Genomic DNA, 21,361 nt, shown 5'->3' with positions numbered 1-21,361 from the left:
TTTTTTGAATATGTAAAGAATAAAATAAAGTATTTTATTGTCATTGAGCTTTACAAGCAACAGACGTCCAAATGAGATATACATACAGATATATAGGTCTATGTAAAATAAAAGAGAAGAAAAGTACAAACAATCAGTTGCTGGTTAATAATATAGCATTTGAAATAGGATGATTTTCGATGCTGTGCAGAGGTTGTTAGTTTATAAAACAGCTTCGGTCCTAACACTAAATAGTTATTTCTGATCTTCGATAATGTAGTAAAGGGTATATCAATTTTCTTACACCATCTAGTATTATATGTATGTACTTTGTCCCTAAGTGTCATATTTGCAAGGTTTTGTTTAGTGTAAAGTAGCACTTGATAAATATATAGATTAACTACTGTCATTATCTTAAGCCTGATAAATAGTGGTTTACAATGTTCTTTATCACATGTTCCAACAATAATCCTGATAGCTTTCTTATCCTATATCAAATTATGCTGTGAAAAAATGGAAATTATGAATTCCTTATATACCTACGTACTCGTGAGGAACTTTTTTTTTTAAACAGAAAGAGCACTCGGGAGAGTTTTGTACATACATATTTGACATGTTCCCAGGTTAGTTGGCTATCTCTACATATAGTCTCTACAACTGTCAACGCTGCAAAACAATGTGTAGTTTTCGTTTCATCTGAAAAATATTAATGCGTACTAAAAATTTACATTAAGAATTACCGCGATTAATTCTCTTTCTTGTGCCTCGCAATTGATTTAAGCAATTTGCAATTTCTTTTAAATTACACTTTTGGTCATTTAAACCATTACTAAAATTCAATTGGTTATTTAAACAATTACTAAAATTCAATGTTACGATTTGTCTCATTGCTTTTATTTATAAAAAAAAATAAAAAAAAAAACCTTCATGGACAACGCTATATTTTGTCACAAAAATTATTTCTCTATCATTCTTACTTCAAAAAATATACTCGATCAAAGTTTAGGTTACATTTCTTTTCGGATACACTATATAGATAGCTAGATAAATGGATAAGGCGTTATTATGGAATCATCGTATTATGAAATCAAAAAAATTAAATTTTACCTTTATGTAAACGTCAAATTCGTTTTCTCTCGGATAGTGTTCAGTTCCCATAAAAAGCATGTGCTCAAGGAAATGGGCCAACCCTGGTATATCAGATGGGTCATGAAAGCCACCAGCCTTGATTGAAACTGATGCTGCCGCCTAAAAATTATAAGAATATTACTTGTTACTGTTTTAGCTCATAAAAGGTTTCCATCAGATCATGCGGTCGAAAATATATCGCTCTCCATTGATTTCAATATAATCAAAAACACATATTTCAAGTATTTTAACAGATAAATTACACGGTAAAACTCAAATTACAGAATAATTCGATTCTCTATATAAGACAACAAGATAACAATTTTACACTCAGAGTTTATTTAAAGCCCCTTTCCAGGAAATATTCGTTGAAATATCAGCAATTTCAGCAACAGCTAAAGAAAGATAACAAAAGAAGTGGAACACTATAAAATTCGGCTGTCAAGGAAACTGAATGAAGCATTAGTGGATTAACGAATCTAGTTAACAGTTGTACATTCTGGTGGAACAATTAGTTGAATGTGTGTGTAGAAACATAACATTTTATTTCACAAGACATGACCGTCTAGCATATTCAATTATGGGAACCATCTACGAGGATTGGGAAGGAAGTATTAACTAACTAACTCTATGGCCTATGGAACACGGAGGTTCAATGCCGCGTTCACAAAAGCTCTCCACTGACTTCTATCCTTAGCTAACTGCATCCACTTTTCTACTCTGTATTCCAATCTCTGCGAGATCCATCTTAATATTGTCCTCCCATCTGCGCCTAGGTCTTCCTAATGGTCGTTTTCCGATTGGTCTTCCAGTCAAGACTTTGAAAGCGTCTACTTTCTTCCATTCTAGCTACATGACCCGCCCATCTAAGCCTCCTAGACTTCACGACCATAACAATGTTGGGTAAACCATATAAATTATGTAGTTCCACGTTATGAAGTTTCCGCCATTCCCCATTCCCAAGGAAGTAATAACATTACTTAAATAAATAAGTGTTGGTCGTCTACTCTAAAACTTCCGTACATTTATGTTCGATTCACTAAAACTGTCTGTCATACTTCTAGAAGGTGTTGGACGTTAATAACCGTATGAACTCTATTGATGTCCGTGAAGATGTGCCATGAATAAGTTGAGAAGTACCATGTGACTGGTGGGTTAAATTTCTGTTTCACAAATACTTTACTTATTTTTTCTTATAAATACAAGTGACAGTTGAAAGGAAGATGTTTGAATTAGTTTTTCTCCGGCAGTTTGACTTTTAAGCAATCGAAGGAATTTTATCAGCTATTATTAATAATACTGTTTTAATATCTATATCTATAATATTTAACTGAATTTTCCAGAATTCTCAATTAAAGTGTGCACATTCTAGTGTGATTTCTGTTTAGACTGTAAATTTTAGGTTATATTTTAAAACCGTCAACAGGTTATAGAAGTATTTTTTATGGACGCTCTGTATATTTCGTAGACAGAAATCATTTTTCGATTTATGCTTCATTTTTGCGACGCAAATAATTTATTTCTTCGGTGGGAATTGCTTCTTTCCCACGCAATAGAACAAAGGAATTCTTCATCGTACATTCATATATATATATATATATATATATATATATATATATATATATATATATATATATATATATATATATATATATATATATATATATATATATATATATATATATATATTTGAAACGTTTTGTGGTGAGAATATTTTAGTGAGCGACAAAGAACACGTTCATTTTCTGAACTCTATATATATGATCAAAGCATTTTTCTTTCTTCAATTCTCAGTGTTCCTTACTTATTAATAAGTTAAGGCTACATCATATAGTTATTTGGAACTGAATTAAGTGCATTTTTCAATCATTTATGGAAATACTAGCAGACCAGCTGCAACCCCGCCACAGCGTCGTCAACTATAACGTTCTGCCAGATTTTATCTAAATGTTCCCATAACAAAGTTATCTCAATGTTTTGTGCATCGTGGTCTGTGAACTGATAATTAACGCCAATTTTTTTTTTAACATTCAATTTGCATATCTATACAGGTGATTTAACCTGACTGCATTTTAAAATGAACTGCCAACTTTGACCAGTCGGACAATTCAGCTCGTACCTCGAGCGTCTTAACTCGAGGGGTTTACTCCACGTCTTCAGGCAACCAACACGTTCGTTGGATTCGACATAGCATTATGTAAAAGACCATACATTAATTAGCCGGCAAAGGATTTGCATAACGGCTAGCCTCCAACTAGCGAAGTCCCGGGTTCGCAAATTCTGTTCGTGTAAATAGTACGGGTCCTCTAATATTCTATCTTGGGCCTGTCTGCGTTTATTTGCTGGAGACCAACGTCAACATCTACGGACTCTTGAAGCAGCTACAAAACTACTTCGTGGGATTACTCCAGTGTTACCCCCACAGTGCTAATCCCTCTCGTGCATTAGTGGTGTGAGAAAAGTATTTCTAGTGAAACTCCAATTACAATCTTTTATTCATTGATATACAAGATGCAAAGGGCTATTATCTACTGAAAAGTGAAGTGCAATTTTGTTTGTGTAAATAATAAAGTGGTAGCGTTTAGTATTGTGATTGTTTTTTTTCTCCTAAAGTGGTAGCGTTTAGTGTTGTGATTGTTTTTCTTTTCTCCTACACTTTTTAAATAGTGATTTTAATAAATAAGCATAGTGTCATTTCTGAAAAGAGAACGTAGTAGTATAGGTAGTGAGAGGCAAAGGGGTGTCGCTAACCTTTTGGAATTTAAACTGAAATCTTTTGTAATTTTGATAATTTACCCAAATACAAATTAAATAAATGAATTTCAGAATTCTGATTTCAGATGGTTGTTAGGTTGACTAACTCGTATCGAACTTGGGGCGGGGAAGGTTAAATTTTTAAAAAAATCTTGGAGAGAGAGCTGAAGGAGAAAGCGGCGCGCCAAAGGAAAATAAGTTACGACACTAAAACAATCAAGGGAAGTGGGCGAATTCCCACACACAACATTCCAGAGCCAAATATGCTTATATATGCCAAATAAAGTGGCCTACTCAAATGCGTGGCCCAAAGGGGTCTCTAATTGCCTAAGTACGAGTTCGTGCCTTCTAGGCAACAACCTCACAGGGAATAAGCCCTATGGAATGATTGACTATTAACTGCTTCCCGTACCAATTCACTCAGATTACGGCCGGTCCAGCCGGAAATGTCAGTGTGGTCTCTAATTTGGAATTTCTAAAAAAAAATATCCGACCCCTCAGAAACTAAGAATTCTGACGACAGTATGGAAAACTAGAGTAAGGTCGATAAAATAGAAGAAATCCTAGCTAGGGTTTTGACAAAATTAAAAAACAAACAAATTAAAATTTGGTACTGATGATTTATTTGCGAAATCTCACCAGTGGCTCCCACATTCGCAAGACCGCCACGTTTTGAGGTGTCGATTAATTTCAATACCTACCTAATTTAAAACTTAGAAAGAAAATGAAAATTATTTGAAGGGGAGAGGGTCGACACCTGGGAACGAAAATACGAGAGTTTACTGTAATTGATTTACGAAATGCTTTGATTCTATCGATTCCGTCACACCTACGAACAAGAGTAACTTACTCGGAAATGGGTGACACGGAAAAAAATTTAACGTTGCAGGTTAACATCAATACAAATGCATGTAATTCAACGGCACCGAGTTCTCAGACGGCTATTATATTTTCGTGATTAATTGTAACATATATCGAATTGTTTGCTATATGATATCTACCCTGCCAGATTCGGTTCTCAATGAATAGGTACTATTACTATTGAACGACAAACTGCGAAGTGCTAATATAGTCCGTTAACAAAACAACACCTATATCATCGTGCGAAAAAACTAGTGTAGGGGTCAGTGCTCGAAATATTCATTATTATACATAAATACACAATACTTTAACTTGTGGCAACAAACACATCAACCACATAATCCAGGGATGTCATATATAAAATGAATGTGAATGAATAATAGATCTTAATAACTCTATAACTTAGGTTCACTAGCGGACATCCTATATTTTAAATATACCAAAAACTGTTCAAAGCAGTCATATCATATAATCACAACTTTACGCCACTACATAAAATAATCGCGCACTGACCGATTAACGAAACATCCCACGAACCGAGACCTTCTTACAACAAAAGCCATACTATATTCCACTCCACAGCTTAGAATTCCCTGTATGTTCAAAGAACAGCAATATTATCAACGATAATATTAATTAAATACGTTTATTCTGATGACAATAATGAGGTTTATTCTACAGCACGAAGTGAAGAAAAAAAATTAGCATCGTAATCTGGGAATGGTAAAATAGCATCATATATTCTAACTTCTGCTTAATAATGAACGTAAAGTTAATTTTTGTTAATATTTTAATTACCGGTCCATACAGAGCGTTGTAATTTTCAGGAAAGGTCAATTTGGAAATCAATTTGCCTAACTATTCGTTTATATAGGCCAGAAATAATATTTACGCATAATTTATTTAGGAAAAAGGGTCATTTTAAGTTGACTAATCATTACGGTTTGCAGCAATGAAACACTAGTTCTTAAACATATCGGAGATGGCGTTAGTAGTATCTAAATAACCTATGCACGATCGAATATGCCTTTGTACACCAAATCACTATACACTTGAATTTAAACATTTATTATGATGAACCGGATATGAAAAATCATATAGCAAACGATACACTGTCCCTACTTAAATATGTCATACTTTCACTCACGCACTACTTCTACTGTCACAATACTAACCTAAACATATGCATGCTACATTCCACATAAATAGAAAACAAACAGATTAATACATGTTATTACACACGTAATCAACATTGCTACCCAGTTTAATTATACATAAGCAATATCCAGATTTACCCACACTAAACCGGCTCTGTACATTGGGAAACGGGGTGACTGAACTGAATCAGGGCCCAAATGACCCTTTTTCCAATTAGCTCATGGTTCTTTAATTACCTGTCAAGTGAGGAAACTAAGCAACTATCAATGGAAAGGGGTCCGTTTTCCTGAAGGGAAAAGAAAACCCTTAAAAATTTTGTTCAACCCATTTTTGGCTGGAAGAAATACTCATGTCAGGAGTAAATGGGAGCCGCTTTCTTTGTTTACTCTACCATAATGAATATTAGCTTAACTACAAAAAAACTTGAAGATACCGCAGTGTTACTAATTATTAAAAAAAATAGTTACTATGTACACAAACAAACTATATGGACAAGTCTAACGAACCCTAAAACTGAAGTCTGGGAGGGATGAAAAGGAGATTTGAAACATTTTGATCACTGGATCTGCAGTTGAATAGCACACACTTTTAAACTGTTTCACACGCTACAATGAATCCTGTCCATAGCTATTTGTAGATGCAAAACATGGCGTCCCTGAGTCGAATTGCTTATTTCACTGTTTTTCTGTCTGTTTTAGATTAAATTTTACTGTTTCGGGCTCCCTTCAGCTTCCAACATCTTAATTTCTTACATAAAACTCATTTTACCTGGGTTAACTGCCTTTTTGCTGTACAATCACCCAAAATATCCGCAGCGAATTAACGTGGTTGTTGCTTCAATTGTTCCAAGTGAAAGTGATGATTCTGGCGCCTTGATACCATAGCTTCAGAAGATAGTTCAATCAGAACAAAGGGTTTTGGCGGTGGAAAATTATAAAACGAATGAGAAATAGTTAAAACTGGATAAAACCGGATTTCGGAAAGGATATGAGCATCTCAAGAAGGACGAGGGGAGTCTAAATTATTCTGCCAAAATTTAGATTGGTAGTTAATGTTAGGTTAAATTACTTAATCGGAAATCTTTATATAGTATCTAGATCACTTCGTTTGTATCTATCATACTACAACAGTAATCTACACAAAATCAATACTTATTCAATCTTCTTGAATCTTGTTTATTCTTTATCTGTACCTTTATCCTAGTTGCATATAAATCTCTTAAAACATATTACTCAACATTATCATATCTTCTTGTATCTTGAAATCCTAAATCATATCTTACATAACATCAATAATCCATATCTTCGTTAAATCTTGTAACTTTCTATTTGCACATACTCATGCCCAAATTACCTTAGGAACGGCTAGTGCACATTTTTTAAACACTTTTTATCTATGTATTCTTATATTCTAACAGTTAATTCCAAGAATTCCTGCCCAATAGCAGGCCTAGGTTTTCATATAGCATTAAGATGATGGTTCCAAATTTTTCCCTATTGGAAATACCCATATGAAAAATATTATCATGAAATAACGTACGAATAAAGATATAATTTCCCAAAATATAGTTTCTACTAAATTATCCCGAGCTTCCACATTAATTCTGAGTATAATTGTAATCAGCTGGTTATAATATATGAGCCGAAACATTTTGGAAAATTAGCATTATACAGTACGTGAAAAAATTAGTGGACCCCTCCTGACGAAAATTTCATTGCATAGATTGTAATGGTACATTACAATTCCCTCGGGTCGTTAACAAAATTTTGTTAGGATAACAAATTTTGCTAAATGGGATTAACATGCACTAATAATTGTACACTTCGTATTTGCTCATTCACACTTTCATACACTCAAACACTCATTTATGGACAGTGTAATACATTTACTTCGGGTATTGATTGAAAAGTTCAGTTTTCTTATTGTTAGTAGAATCGAATAGTTTGAGATTCCGGAAACTGTGAGTTCCGAAACTTTCACGAGGTAACTAAATGGATAGGATGAATTAATATCAACAACAATTATTAATTTACTAGAACTAAGCTTTGAACTAAACAAACACTAACCAAAAATATTATAAACATTCGCCGTATTACATAATTTAAAAGGTGAAAGTATTGAAGTTATGTGAGAGGTCGTGAGAATACACAATATTTTCTTCTTGATTTCGTTTCCGTGGATTTCTGGTTGAACTTTCGAAAGCGCTTTGAAGGCATGACACACTCGATATCCCAATATCGTAAAATTCCGAAATACCTTCATAGCTTTTTTAAGCGAACACGGTGTTTGCTCTTGAAGATGTTCGCGTCGCTGGTTGAGATACATTTTGAAGTCGTCTCAAAGTTTGTCATGGACGACGTTCCGGAAGATATCACAAACGGTTCAATCTGCAGCGAGCATACCCGAATATTTAGAAGGGACTCTACATTTTGTCAACTAGATTTGTTTCCACCATCAGATTTACTGCATTCGCGACCGAGGGTTCAGCACCGTGCATTTCGTCTTGATCAACTGGTAATTTCCATATTTGAACGACACGTGACAGTGACCAGACATTTACATTAGTTTGGGATATTGTGGTATCAAGACTTGAAGCTCGCGTAGGGACTAACTGTTGCAAGGAATCATGGAATACCATATCCGTTGCATCAACTAACTTTTTATTTTCGCTTTCTACGAAAACTTCATTTTCTTTGTCTAATGCTGTTACCAATGAGTTACTGCCTGAAAAAGACAGTCTCACAATCAATGCCTATCATCATCTCCAATTTTGTTTCATTTTGCAACCTGCCTACTGTATCGTCAGAGTTTTCTATCTCTACCTGATGTTGAGAAACATTTCACTACAATCATTATTTGCAACCAGGTCTATACTCTAATTTACTTTCTACCTTTCCCCGTTCGGTATCTTTTAACTCGTTAGACTTTTCCTTGGTCGACTTTTCGTTGGTGACAGTGGAAATATCCCTAGTAACCGACTTGTTTCTACGAGACATTTCTCTACCTTCCCGCACCATTTCATCAAATTCCTGGTTCAGAATTCTTTGACGTTCCTCATTCTTTCTTTTTAATTCTTCATTATCCTCTATCCGGCATGACATACAAAAACGTTCCGCCATATCTGAAAAACTTTCACTCATATTTTGTAACATCCGGTAAATAAGGAATAGTTCTTCCTGAGATACCGTATTCGCACCCATGCCTTTGTTTGTTACCATAGTTTGAGATACAAGTTACAAATACACATACGATATAAAACAAACTAACAAGACAAGATTTATAAACAGATATTACTCATAAATTAAGGGACTCTCATTTAACTCCCTCCTTGACCATCTTCAAGCATTTTAAAGTTCTTAAGATTTTATATTTATTCCATTCCTCCTTTCCTAGAGAAATGCAAAAATAGCAGAATAGCCAGCGGCTATATTTATTTTACTTAATTACAAATTCTTTCCATCATTTGGATTCTTGTGAGCAATTCAACATGTGTTCGATCTCAATTTGACTACTTAATAAATAATTTCAGATTCGTTACCAGGGAAAACACCGTTTCCATGGTAACCGTCCAATGTTGCGGTCGCCATTTCTGAAAAGTGAGAACGTAGTAGTAGGTAGTGAGTGGCAAAGGGGTGTCGCTAACCTTTTTGAATTTAAACTGAAATCTTTTGTAATTTTGATAGTTTAGCCAAATATAAATAAATGAATTTTAGAATTCTAATTTCAGATGGTTGTTGGGTTGACTAACTCGTATCGGACTTCCGAAGAAACAAAACAATTTAGTGACCGTGTCAATAGCGATAACTCCCAATCGCGACCCCTCTTTTCAGATTTTCTAGTAGAAATAAGGAAAGAGTGAGACAGAATAAGAGGGTAGGAGAGAAGGAAGGAAAAGGAGGAAAAGAAGATAGGAAGTTTGAGGAGAAGGAATTACTGGATAACTATGGGAATATGGTAAAGGAACTTGGATAATTACTGAAAGGCAGTTAGTATTCAAATGCTATCGCTTGAGGATCGAGGTTGAAGTGATCCGGAAGACACATGTTCACTCATACAACCCTGACCTGGATCCAGGCAACTACGCAAGTGGGAGTTGCCCCGACCCAGCCCGGGTGACGAGAAAGTTTAGTTTAATTGTTAATTTTTGGAACGACGATTAACCAGATCCAGTATCTGAACTCCAAAATCAGAGATCGATCACACCTTCGAATCAGCCACGGAAAAAAAAGGTAATGCATATATTCTTCACACATGAGAATTTCGAAATTTCTAAAATATCATCGTTTATTCAGGCGCATCCTGTTATCTCAGCTTTCCTCCCAGAGCTGATTTGGATTAGTTTCGGATTTTTCTTTCATAACCTACGTCGTACATTAACACACATTATTACACATATGTTACGAACACTGTAAGTTGACATTAATACTACCTCTTAACAATAAATTCGTCACTCAATCACGCACACACATCCATTCTGGACAGTATATCTACATGGATAAATATAGTGCAAAAGAAACCATCTAGCTACAATTCGGTAAACGTTTATTACCTCTATTGGTAAAGGAAGAAAACAAATTGTTAAAAAAAAATCATGCTATGAATATATATATATATATATATATATATATATATATATATATATATATATATATATATATAAGCAGAAAGATTAAAGAATAATAATAAATATGTTTGCATATCTATATGTTTTTACTTAAATTTTAGTATCACATGGTACGAATTAAAAAACAAAGATTTTACACATATATCTATATATTTTACAAGGTCATAGAGGGGAAAGAAGAAAAAAGAAAAACAAAACTTCATTAAGGTTTAAATGAGTCTTTTCTCATATATGAAGAGCTTTAGTAAATTTAAATTTAAAATTTTTCACTAGTTCAATCTCGTTATTAAAGATGAGCGTCAGTGTATCATAACCTGTCAGGCACTTTTACAGCGTTCATTTATTTCGCTCTATTCTATTTTCATATGTATATATGTAATTATGTTACTCATTGTAAACAACACGAATTCCGTTCATAGATGCACTCATAACACATTTTTCCCAATTTCCGGTTATAGTAACAAAGTTTTGTCTCCACAATCACGAAGAGTATTTTACTTCCTTGGTCATTTTGATCGTTATGTTATTGACCAGTTCTAAATCACTCAATCAATAGCTAAACACACACACTGGTAGTTTAATTATATCAAAACTCGTGAGAAAATTTCATCTTTTATTATTCTTTTTTCTGTTCAAAGAGAACTTCGTTTATATCGATGCACAGATGTTGAGGTAGCAAACACTGATTTGATTGGAGGTCTCGGATACGAAGAAGGGACTTTAAATGTAAGGTTTGCACAAAGATTTCATATTTGTGAACTCAAAAGTGGATTTGATGGTAACTTAGGGTTACGAGTACGACCTGCCCTCATCTCATATTACCTGCAGTTTATATTATGACATTGAGATTAGAAGTTACATATATTATTCAACAAAACTACAGGACATAAAGATTATTTAGTATGCGGCGGTATTCTAAAATCTACTTCTTTCACTCGTCGGATGTTTCCAACTAAGCAACCAAATGATCATTCGGGGTAGGTACTGAGCCCATTACACATATCCATTTCCTCAAATTAATTCTATATTTCGCTTCAATATCATATGTACGTTTTACATATATTTATAACTCATCATATACATATATTCAATAATTATTTACATATTTTACTTAACGACCCCGACAAATAATTTACTAATAAGTTGCAACACTTTTGACGAATGAAAACTTCCGACATTTCATATAATCAACTGATTATCCGCACAGAATCATAAAATTCATATTTCCGTATCTTCAATTTCAAAATACACCTTTTAATACGTAAGGCAGGCACGTAAACACAATATATATACGAACCTAGAATGTTAATCCTACTTTTGGGCCCAAACTACTACAACCTTAACGTTTATGAAACTCAATAGCAAGAAAGTAGAAATAGCTAATAGTTCGACAAAGCTTCAGACGGACAATGATGAAAGAACAAGAATAAAACATCAGTGTACCGACCCATCACTCACTGCAGCGGTGGGTCAAATACGATGGAAAACCAGTCCCTCGATACTCCGCGTCGATGAATACCTCTACAGATCATGTCTCACGACGTCTGTTAGTAAATTCGGTTCAAAAAACAATATACTGAAGAATCAATATTTGTAAAGTTCAATACTTGGGGGGAAAGTTAAAAATTTTGAAGAAGAGATTAGAGAGATAGCTGAAGGAGAAAGACAGTCGCGCGCCAAACGAAAATAAGTTAGGACACTAAAACAATCAAGGGAAGTGGTCGAATTTTCACACATTCCAGAGCCCAATATACTTATATATGCCAAATAAAGTGGCCTACTCAAATGCGTGGCCTAAAGGGGTCTATGAGTGCCTAAGTACGAGTCCGTGCCTTCTAGGCAACCACCTCATAGGGAATAAGCCCTATGGAATGATTGTCTATTAACTGTTTCCGGTACCAATTCACTAAGATTACGGCCGGTCAAGCCGGAAGTGTCAGTGTGGTCTCTAATTTGGAATTTCTAAAAAAAAAATATCCGACCCCTCAGAAACTAAGAATTCCGAGGGCAGTATGGAAAACTAGTGTAAGGTCGATAAAACAGAAGAAATCCTAACTAGGGATTTGACAAAATTAAAAAACAAACAAATTAAAATTTTGTACTGATGATTTATTTGCCAAATCTCACCAATGGCTCCCACATTCGCAAGACCGCTACTTAGCTACTTAATTTAAAACTAAGAAAATGAAAAATATTTGAAGCGGAGAGAGGGTCGACACCTGGGTACGAAAATGCGAGGGTTTACTGTAATTGATTTACGAAATTGTTTGACTATCCATTCCGTCACACCTACGAACAAGGGTAACTTACTCGGAGATGGGTGACTAGGAAAAAATTTAACATTGCAGGTTAACGTCAAAACAAATGCATGTAATTCAACGGCACCGAGTTCTCAGATGGCTATTATATTTTTGTGATTAATTGTAACATATCTCGAATTGTTTGCTTTACGATGCCATCTACCCTGCCAGACTCAGTTCTCAATGAATAGATACTATTACTATTGAACGACAAACTGCGAAGTGCTAATATAGTCCGTTATCAAAACAACACCTACATCATCGTGCGAAAACCTAGTGTAGGGGTCAGAGCTCAAAATATTCATTATTATACTTAAATACTCATAACTTGTGGCAACAAACACAACCACATACATCCAGGGATGTCCTACTATTCATTCATTCATATAATAATATATATATATATATATATATATATATATATATATATATATATATATATATATATATAATTTATCTTCATAACAGACTATAACTTAGGTTCACTAGCGGACATCCTATATTTTAAATATACCAAAAACTGTTCAAAGCAGTCATATCATATAATCACAACTTTACGCCACTACATAAAATAATCGCGCACTGACCGATTAACGAAACATCCCACGAACCGAGACCTTCTTACAACAAAAGCCATACTATATTCCACTCCACAGCTTAGAATTCCCTGTATGTTCAAAGAACAGCAATATTATCAACGATAATATTAATTAAATACGTTTATTCTGATGACAATAATGAGGTTTATTCTACAGCACGAAGTGAAGAAAAAAAATTAGCATCGTAATCTGGGAATGGTAAAATAGCATCATATATTCTAACTTCTGCTTAATAATGAACATAAAGTTAATTTTTGTTAATATTTTAATTACCGGTCCATACAGAGCGTTGTAATTTTCAGGAAAGGTCAATTTGGAAATCAATTTGCCTAACTATTCGTTTATATAGGCCAGAAATAATATTTACGCATAATTTATTTAGGAAAAAGGGTCATTTTAAGTTGACTAATCATTACGGTTTGCAGCAATGAAACACTAGTTCTTAAACATATCGGAGATGGCGTTAGTAGTATCTAAATAACCTATGCACGATCGAATATGCCTTTGTACACCAAATCACTATACACTTGAATTTAAACATTTATTATGATGAACCGGATATGAAAAATCATATAGTAAAAGATACACTGTCCCTACTTAAATATGTCATACTTTCACTCACGCACTACTTCTACTGTCACAATACTAACCTAAACATATGCATGCTACATTCCACATAAATAGAAAACAAACAGATTAATACATGTTATTACACACGCTAATCAACATTGCTACCCAGTTTAATTATACATAAGCAATATCCAGATTTACCCACACTAAACCGGCTCTGTACATTGGGAAACGGGGTGACTGAACTGAATCAGGGCCCAAGTGACCCTTTTTCCAATTAGCTCATGGTTCTTTAATTACCTGTCAAGTGAGGAAACTAAGCAACTATCAATGGAAAGGGGTTCGTTTTCCTGAAGGGAAAAGAAAACCCTTAAAAATTTTGTTCAACCCATTTTTGGCTGGAAGAAATACTCATGTCAGGAGTAATTAAGAGCCCTTTCTTTGTTTTCTCTACCATAATGAGTATTAGTTTAACTAAAAAAAAAAAAAAAAAAAAACTTGAAGATACCGCCATGTTACTAATTATGAAAAAAAAATTACAGTTACTATGTACACAAACTGAAACTATATATGGGTAGGTCTAACGAACCCTAAAACCGAAGTCTGGGAGGCATGAAAAGGAGATTTTAAACATTTTGATCACTGAATCTGCAGTTGAATAGCACACACTTTTAAACTGTTTCACACGCTACAATGAATCCTGTCCATAGCTATTTGTAGATGCAAAACATGGCGTCCCTGAGTCGAATTGCTTATTTCACTGTTTTTCTGTCTATTTTAGATTAAATTTTACTGTTTCGGGCTCCCTTCAGCTTCCAACATCTTAGTTTCTTACATAAAACTCATTTTACCTGGGTTAACTGCCTTTTTCCTGTAAAATCACCCAAAATATCCGCAGCGAATTAACGTGGTTGTTGCTTTAATTGTTCCATGTCAAGAAGTGATGATTTTCGCGCCTTAATACCATAGCTTCAGAAAATAGTTCAATCAGAACAAAGGGTTTTGGCGGTGGAAAATTATAAAACGAACGAAAAATAGTTAAAACTGGATAAAACAGGATTTCGGAAGGGATATGGGTATCTCAAGAAGGACGAGGGGAGTCTAAATTATTCTGTCAAAATTTAGATTGGTAGTTAATTCCAAGAATTCCTGCCCAATAGCGGGCCTACGTTTTCATATAGCATTAAGATTATATTCCCCAAAATATAATTTCTACTACATTATCCGGAGCTTCCACATTAATTCTGAGTATAATTGTAATCAACTGGTTATAATATATGAACCGAAACATATTTTGGAAAATTAGCATGGTACACACCTGTTCACAAAAAGCTGGAAACTCGTTCAGAAACTAAGTCCGAAAAAGTGAGTTTAGATCCGTCACAATTCCCGCAGGTCTATACACAGGGAATTACATGTTCCCGCCGTTCTTTATATAGACACTAGCTGCAATCCGTACTGTCATCCGAGCGATATGAAAATGTAAAAACAAAATGAAACTACTTATTTCTGAGATGAATATTGATTGCACATCTCATGCACAGTTCCACTATGAAAAATCAAGCATTATCTTAAGTAGAAATTGCTGAAAACGACAGAAAATGGATATTTAAACCTCCAAGTAGGAACCTGTGCTTGGAGCGATTCTATTATCAATATTGTAACACAATCTCCTGTAAGTTGCGTCTGTGGTCAAGCGGGTTTAGTACTGCTACTGACATTTCTGAAACGAAGGGCGACAGTTCGAGTCTCCGTGCGGAAAGTTAAAGTTTTTTTTTCCTTTTTTTAAATATATGAGACCTTTTTTATAAATATAAATTTCTACTGTGAAGTGATTGGAAACACACTATCCGACGCACTGTCACTTTTCAAATCCGTCACATTTACTACCACATCATGTCCATAATTCATATACGAAAACGCTAAAATGAGAAATGTGAACATAGTTGAATAGCTAAAACCATACGTCCAACATGAAAATTATTCATATATATATTTCGGGGAGCATTGCTAACTTCATTCTTGGAAATGTGAACATTCTACAACATATTTCACTCACTTTACAATATTTTATTTTAATAAACAAAATTTCGGGAGGGAGCAAGCCCGGAAGTTTCCTAAAATACACACACACACACACACACACACACACATATATATATATATATATATATATATATATATATATATATATATATATATATATATATATATATATATATTGCATTACAAAAACTTAGGGTACCTCATAATCTGGATTCTTATAAAGCAATTTGAACATTTCGAAAATATGTACTGCTTAAAATCGGATTAAATCGCAATGCCAATAATCTGTAATATCTTACACTTGTATTTATTTACATTGAATGTGTACTTGTTTTATGCTGTGTAGCATGAATATTAGCTGCTGCATAAGAAACAATTATCTATAATTGAATTTAAGTAGGAAATCGATATAGTTATTATAAGAAGCAGCTTGTGAAAATTAAGTGTATAATAATGGTTGTATCTGAAATAGATGTTGCGTAATGGTGTAATTGGTTACCCCGCCAGCTTTGGAATACTGGGCTCTTCAAACTGTTTATCCTTAGGGATGCGCAGAGTCGAGTCGAGACAGAATTTTCCTGACAAAATTCGAGTCGAGACACAGCTCTTCCAATAGAAAAATATACATTTGTCGAGTCGATACATCACTTTTACAGCATATTGTCGAGACGAGACGGCCTCAAATCTTGTCTCGTGAACATCCCTATCCATCCTACCTAGATAAAATCAATTTTTGGATGCGAATATTCAATTTCTTTTAACGATAATTGTAATCTGCGATACAGATTGAAGATATTGGCTTCAACTGCTTTATTACCCACTTAACCTTCGTATACTGCAATTATATCTAATTGTGGCATATATATTTATTATTATTACAATGTAAACACTGACGAATATATATTAACACACAATGAGGAAGAACTCAATGCTCGTAGTAATTAACAAATTGGTTGCAAGTTCATTTAAAATTAACTCTTGAAATCTAAATCATCATTATTAGAAAGAAAGCAAGAGAACCGTTTTGTTAATTTCGACATATTATAAGAGATTGAGGAGGAATGTGTATTTAATCGAGCAGAATATATGAAACTAAATGGAATGACATGTGGAACCGAACTTGAAAGAGGATAGGATGTGTAAATGAAAAATGAAAGAAAGCAATGGTTAACAGCAGTAGTCACTACTTACAGCAGATGAGTGAAATCTACCCCCCCCCCCCCCAAAAAAAAAAGTTCAACAATTGTGAAACGTAAGGGCGTCGCATTTTCTTCGTTTCCTGACAAAATTGAAAATTGGATTTTGCATATTGTTCGTCTATACCCCTTCAATATAGTTAGCTAACAAACCAAGTACTGTCGACTGACTAGACGTCAAGTGAGTGAAATTTATATAGGAAGTTTCGATACAGCGTTCACCGAAGTGACGCAGACGTGGTGTTGAAGCTTCTGGTAGATCCTATTTCGTAATGGATTTTAGGTTAGTGAGATTTCTTTATACGTATCAGAAAGCTCTTTAACTCCATACTAAAGGCGTGTCGTATGATTTATTCAAATAGTCAGGTATTCGGAGAACCATGAGCCCAATTCGTTTTGCTTCACTGCTCACAAGTTTAACTTGAAATAAATTCTTACTCTTCCACGGAAACACAAACTGTTTTAATGCTCATTTTATTATGGGCGAAACGTATAATTCTGCAAGTAATAAAAATTTACATGTCCATCTCTGAGATTCGATCCCTCGTCCTCTGGCTCAGCAGTTCGTTACGTAGACAACTAGACTAATTGTCATTGTGTAACAGCTTGCAGGAAAATCGGTTTTAACTGCACGAAGGAAATTGAGCGCATTGATTATAACTGGATTGAGGCAACTACCATGTGCTCCCATGTATACATAATTTCGAAATACTTTATCCTTAAGTATTACAATGATGAATTGTTTCTACAGTACAGTTAATAACGGATCAACATATCTTATTACACTTAAAAAAGGAAAATACAGATTTACACAATGTTTTCGATTGTGAAAGTTGGATTGTGGGTTCGAACCTATCTTTGGTTTACTGTTTCCCGAAGATGCTCGAAGTTGAACTTAGGAAATCTTTGCCTCAAAACACCAATATTACACAGTTTAAGTTTAAAAACTAGTTCTTATAGCAACTATAGTGATTTCCTAATTAAATTTAATTTAGAGTTACCCCGTGTCATAAGCGTCAGTGGACCATCGATGGGTAACTAGCGACCTTTCGCCAATAATTGATGGCCCAACTGCAACGATCCGCGGGGCCCCACTTCCGTGAGCCAACGGTGGCAGAGACGCGACGAAATGCCAATGAATTACAAAATTACTCCACCAAAATATGTTAAATAGCCTGTATGCATGATTCATTTACATTGAGATGAGTCTAAAAAGCACTTACAAAATATATATAAAAGTTCTTCCGGAATGGCGAGAAACAGCAAGCTTGTGATGTAGAAGCATGAGTCTCTTCACCCCGGAGCTCACTTTAGGAACATTCGTCAGGAAAAACAAATATATAATAATAAACGCATGCACATGACTGGCGATAAGTCGTTTCGGTCCCTTCGCCGATTCCCCGCGAGAATCGAAAGACGGATCGAAAAAAAAGTCATCGCCACTACGTGGTGGTAACTGTAACACCCCTACTCTAGATGTCTGTTTCGACTCGACGAAACCCTGCCGCCAGGGACACACTAGCGGCGATCTTTCGCGGCAAGTGGGCCACTAGATATTGGCGACGTTAACGGCACGGTTGTCAAGTTTCATCTCACAAATGTGAGATATTCTATTTTTGGCATAAATTTTAACTCCTCTCCTCTGTTAGGATACGCATCTTAAATAAAAATGGCGTGACAACAAACCAGTTAGCGCATGGCACCCTAAAATGTTCTAGGAGGGGCTATCTTTTTGGTTGCTATATATTAAGTTTGGTATTTCTGTTTGTGTACATTTCGTGACTCAGAGGGCGGCCCACCCTGCCCCCTTCGGGTGCTCATGAGTCAGAGGTAGGTGAAAGTGTTAACTAATAAAAATCATTTCAAACGGTTAAGCCATTTTTTGTTCTGATAGACGACGTCTTTTTCATTTATATCCTTTGAAGATAGATACAGATTAATAGCATTATTACTCTATTATTTATTTCATTTTTACCACATACTTTTCTCAACGTTTAAGTCCTTTAGGCTAAAGAAGACGGGTGATTCATGCAAATAAATTCTAGTTCAAATAAAATTTTATTGGACCCTTAACGGGAATTGAACCCGCGACTATAAGACCCAACAACGTACGCGCTACGCATTAGATATTAAAACAAAACTGACCTACCGAACGTTCCTCAGTAACTGATTTTTTTTTTATTTGTAATTGCTTTACTCGGTTTTATAGTTTTAGCAGTACCTCTTTAACAACAGGGGCACGAACACAATTATCACAGATAGGTAAAAACACAAACCTCTCCCAACAGGAATAGAACCCGGTACCCCGTTACATCCAAAGGCACACGTGCTAACCACTGGACTATCTGCGTAGGGTAAACAAAGCAGCAGAAATAAATATATATTGCACACTCCGACGAAACGCAAACGTCCCAATGACAGCAATATTAAAGGAAAAATGAAAAAAAAAAAAACTTAGTGAGCTCTTGAAAGAGCTCGAAGGTTAACTGGGTATGAAGACAAATCTTTATTCAGGTATTAATATCTCATATAATCGCCGTTAGCTTCGATGACATCTTCTTGGTAATGAGTTACCCAAGCTAGCGACATATTGATGTCCCTGTGCTATTTCTTCCCACGCGTTAGAAACTAGCTCCCAAAGTGCGTCAGCTGTCCTTGGTGAGGGATCAGGCCAATTTTCGTGTAGAATTCTTGTAACTTCCGCCCATAGATTTTCCATTGGGTTCAAGTCAGATCCTCTTGGAATCCAGTCGACTAGCTCAACATTGGGTTCCTCTTGAAACCAGGCTTGAACTAGATGGGAATCATGTATTGAGCTGTGATCTTGTTGAACTTCCGTCTTCAAATAAATTTCTCGCAGCGGGGAGCAAGCCAAACTGCACAATATCCAGATACTTCTGGCTATTCAATAGGCCTTCTATACGGTGTAATTCACCAACTGTATCCTTACACAGCCATCCCCAGCAGTGAACAGTAACATGCCCCATTCGATGCGTTCTGTGCATGTACTGTGGATCGTAACGTTCTCCTGTGGGTCTATATACAAATCGAGGACCATCATTTGCTGAAGAGAATATCTTTTAGTCTGTGAAGATTGCATGATCCCAGTTACAACCAATATTTGCCTCTGCAAATGCTAGTCGATCAACTTTATGATTATCCGTCAATTGCTCCTTACACGCGGCTCGATATACGTGAAGCCCTGCATCTTTAAGGCGTCGCCGAGCGGTGGTTAAGGAGCCAGGAAAATGAGACGCTATCAATAACTGCCCGGATGACATGAAAGGATTGCGACGGCTTACATCAACTACGGCCCGATCTTGTGGAGTTGAAACCCTTTGAAGGCCAGTGCCAGGTTTTCTAGACACGTTACCTGTTTCTGAGTATTTCTTCCACCAAGTAAATGCTGTAGAACAGGGAACACCAAGACGTTCGCTAGCTTGTCTCACACTCATACCATCGTATTCAACAAGAGCAGTAAGCTGCTCGCGAACATTCTGACCACAATGAGCAATGACGAATGAATCCATTGCAGCTGTTTGGCTGTAGGTGATTTCGTTACTCGTAGGCTTAAGTGGAGAAACTAGTCTGCTGCGACAAGGCATACATCATCAGGGTATCTACTAAAAATTCCAAAAATTTCGTGACTTTTTCTTTACCAAATCATAAAATTTCCTAACATTTTCAAGAGCGAATTTGGGTGCGAATTAGGTCGAATTTTCATCCATGCGATAGAAACGTACTTTGCTTGCGATTTGGTAACGTTTAAAGCCGTTTGGTGAGTTTTGAGGTCTTAGAGACCAAAATTTTCCAATCTGTACTTACATTTGTACAGTTTAAAAAATCGTGACCCAAAAGCTAAATTTCGTGACTTTCATTACAGTTTTCTGATTTCGTGACTTTCGTGACCGATAGACACCCTGGTCATGTTTTCGTAGTTCAGCATTTTTCACGAAAAAAAGTGTTACAGAGTTGTGTGACACAATCTCAGGAACATGAATAATTTACATTTTTTATGTCTATGTTAACGTTTTCATACATAAATTCTGAAAATGACGGGCTAGTAAATGTAACAGATATTTGAAAAGTGACAGTTCGTCTCATTGTTTTTCCAAGCACTTCAAATTAGAAATTTATATTTATAAC

General features: G+C 35.2%; 1 protein-coding gene across 4 annotated transcripts in view; it reads right to left on the bottom strand.

The window, feature by feature from the left end:
- LOC145680382 (nardilysin-like) overlaps nucleotides 1-21,361 on the bottom strand; it is a 339,063-nt gene that overhangs the window by 243,531 nt on the left and 74,171 nt on the right. For all 4 annotated transcript variants that reach the window (XM_081750817.1, XM_081750819.1, XM_081750820.1 and 1 more), the window contains one exon: nucleotides 1,087-1,227. In XM_081750817.1, the coding sequence (XP_081606943.1) occupies nucleotides 1,087-1,227 (141 nt within the window). The remainder of the gene's footprint in view (nucleotides 1-1,086; nucleotides 1,228-21,361) is intronic.

Source organism: Thermobia domestica, chromosome 3 (genome assembly GCF_964235325.1).
Source record: "Thermobia domestica chromosome 3, izTheDome1.hap1.1, whole genome shotgun sequence".
In the NCBI taxonomy this organism is placed as follows: Eukaryota; Metazoa; Arthropoda; class Insecta; order Zygentoma; family Lepismatidae; genus Thermobia; species Thermobia domestica.
The sequence above is the reverse complement of the archived record's forward strand: the minus strand, read 5'-3'. Positions and strand labels throughout refer to the sequence as shown.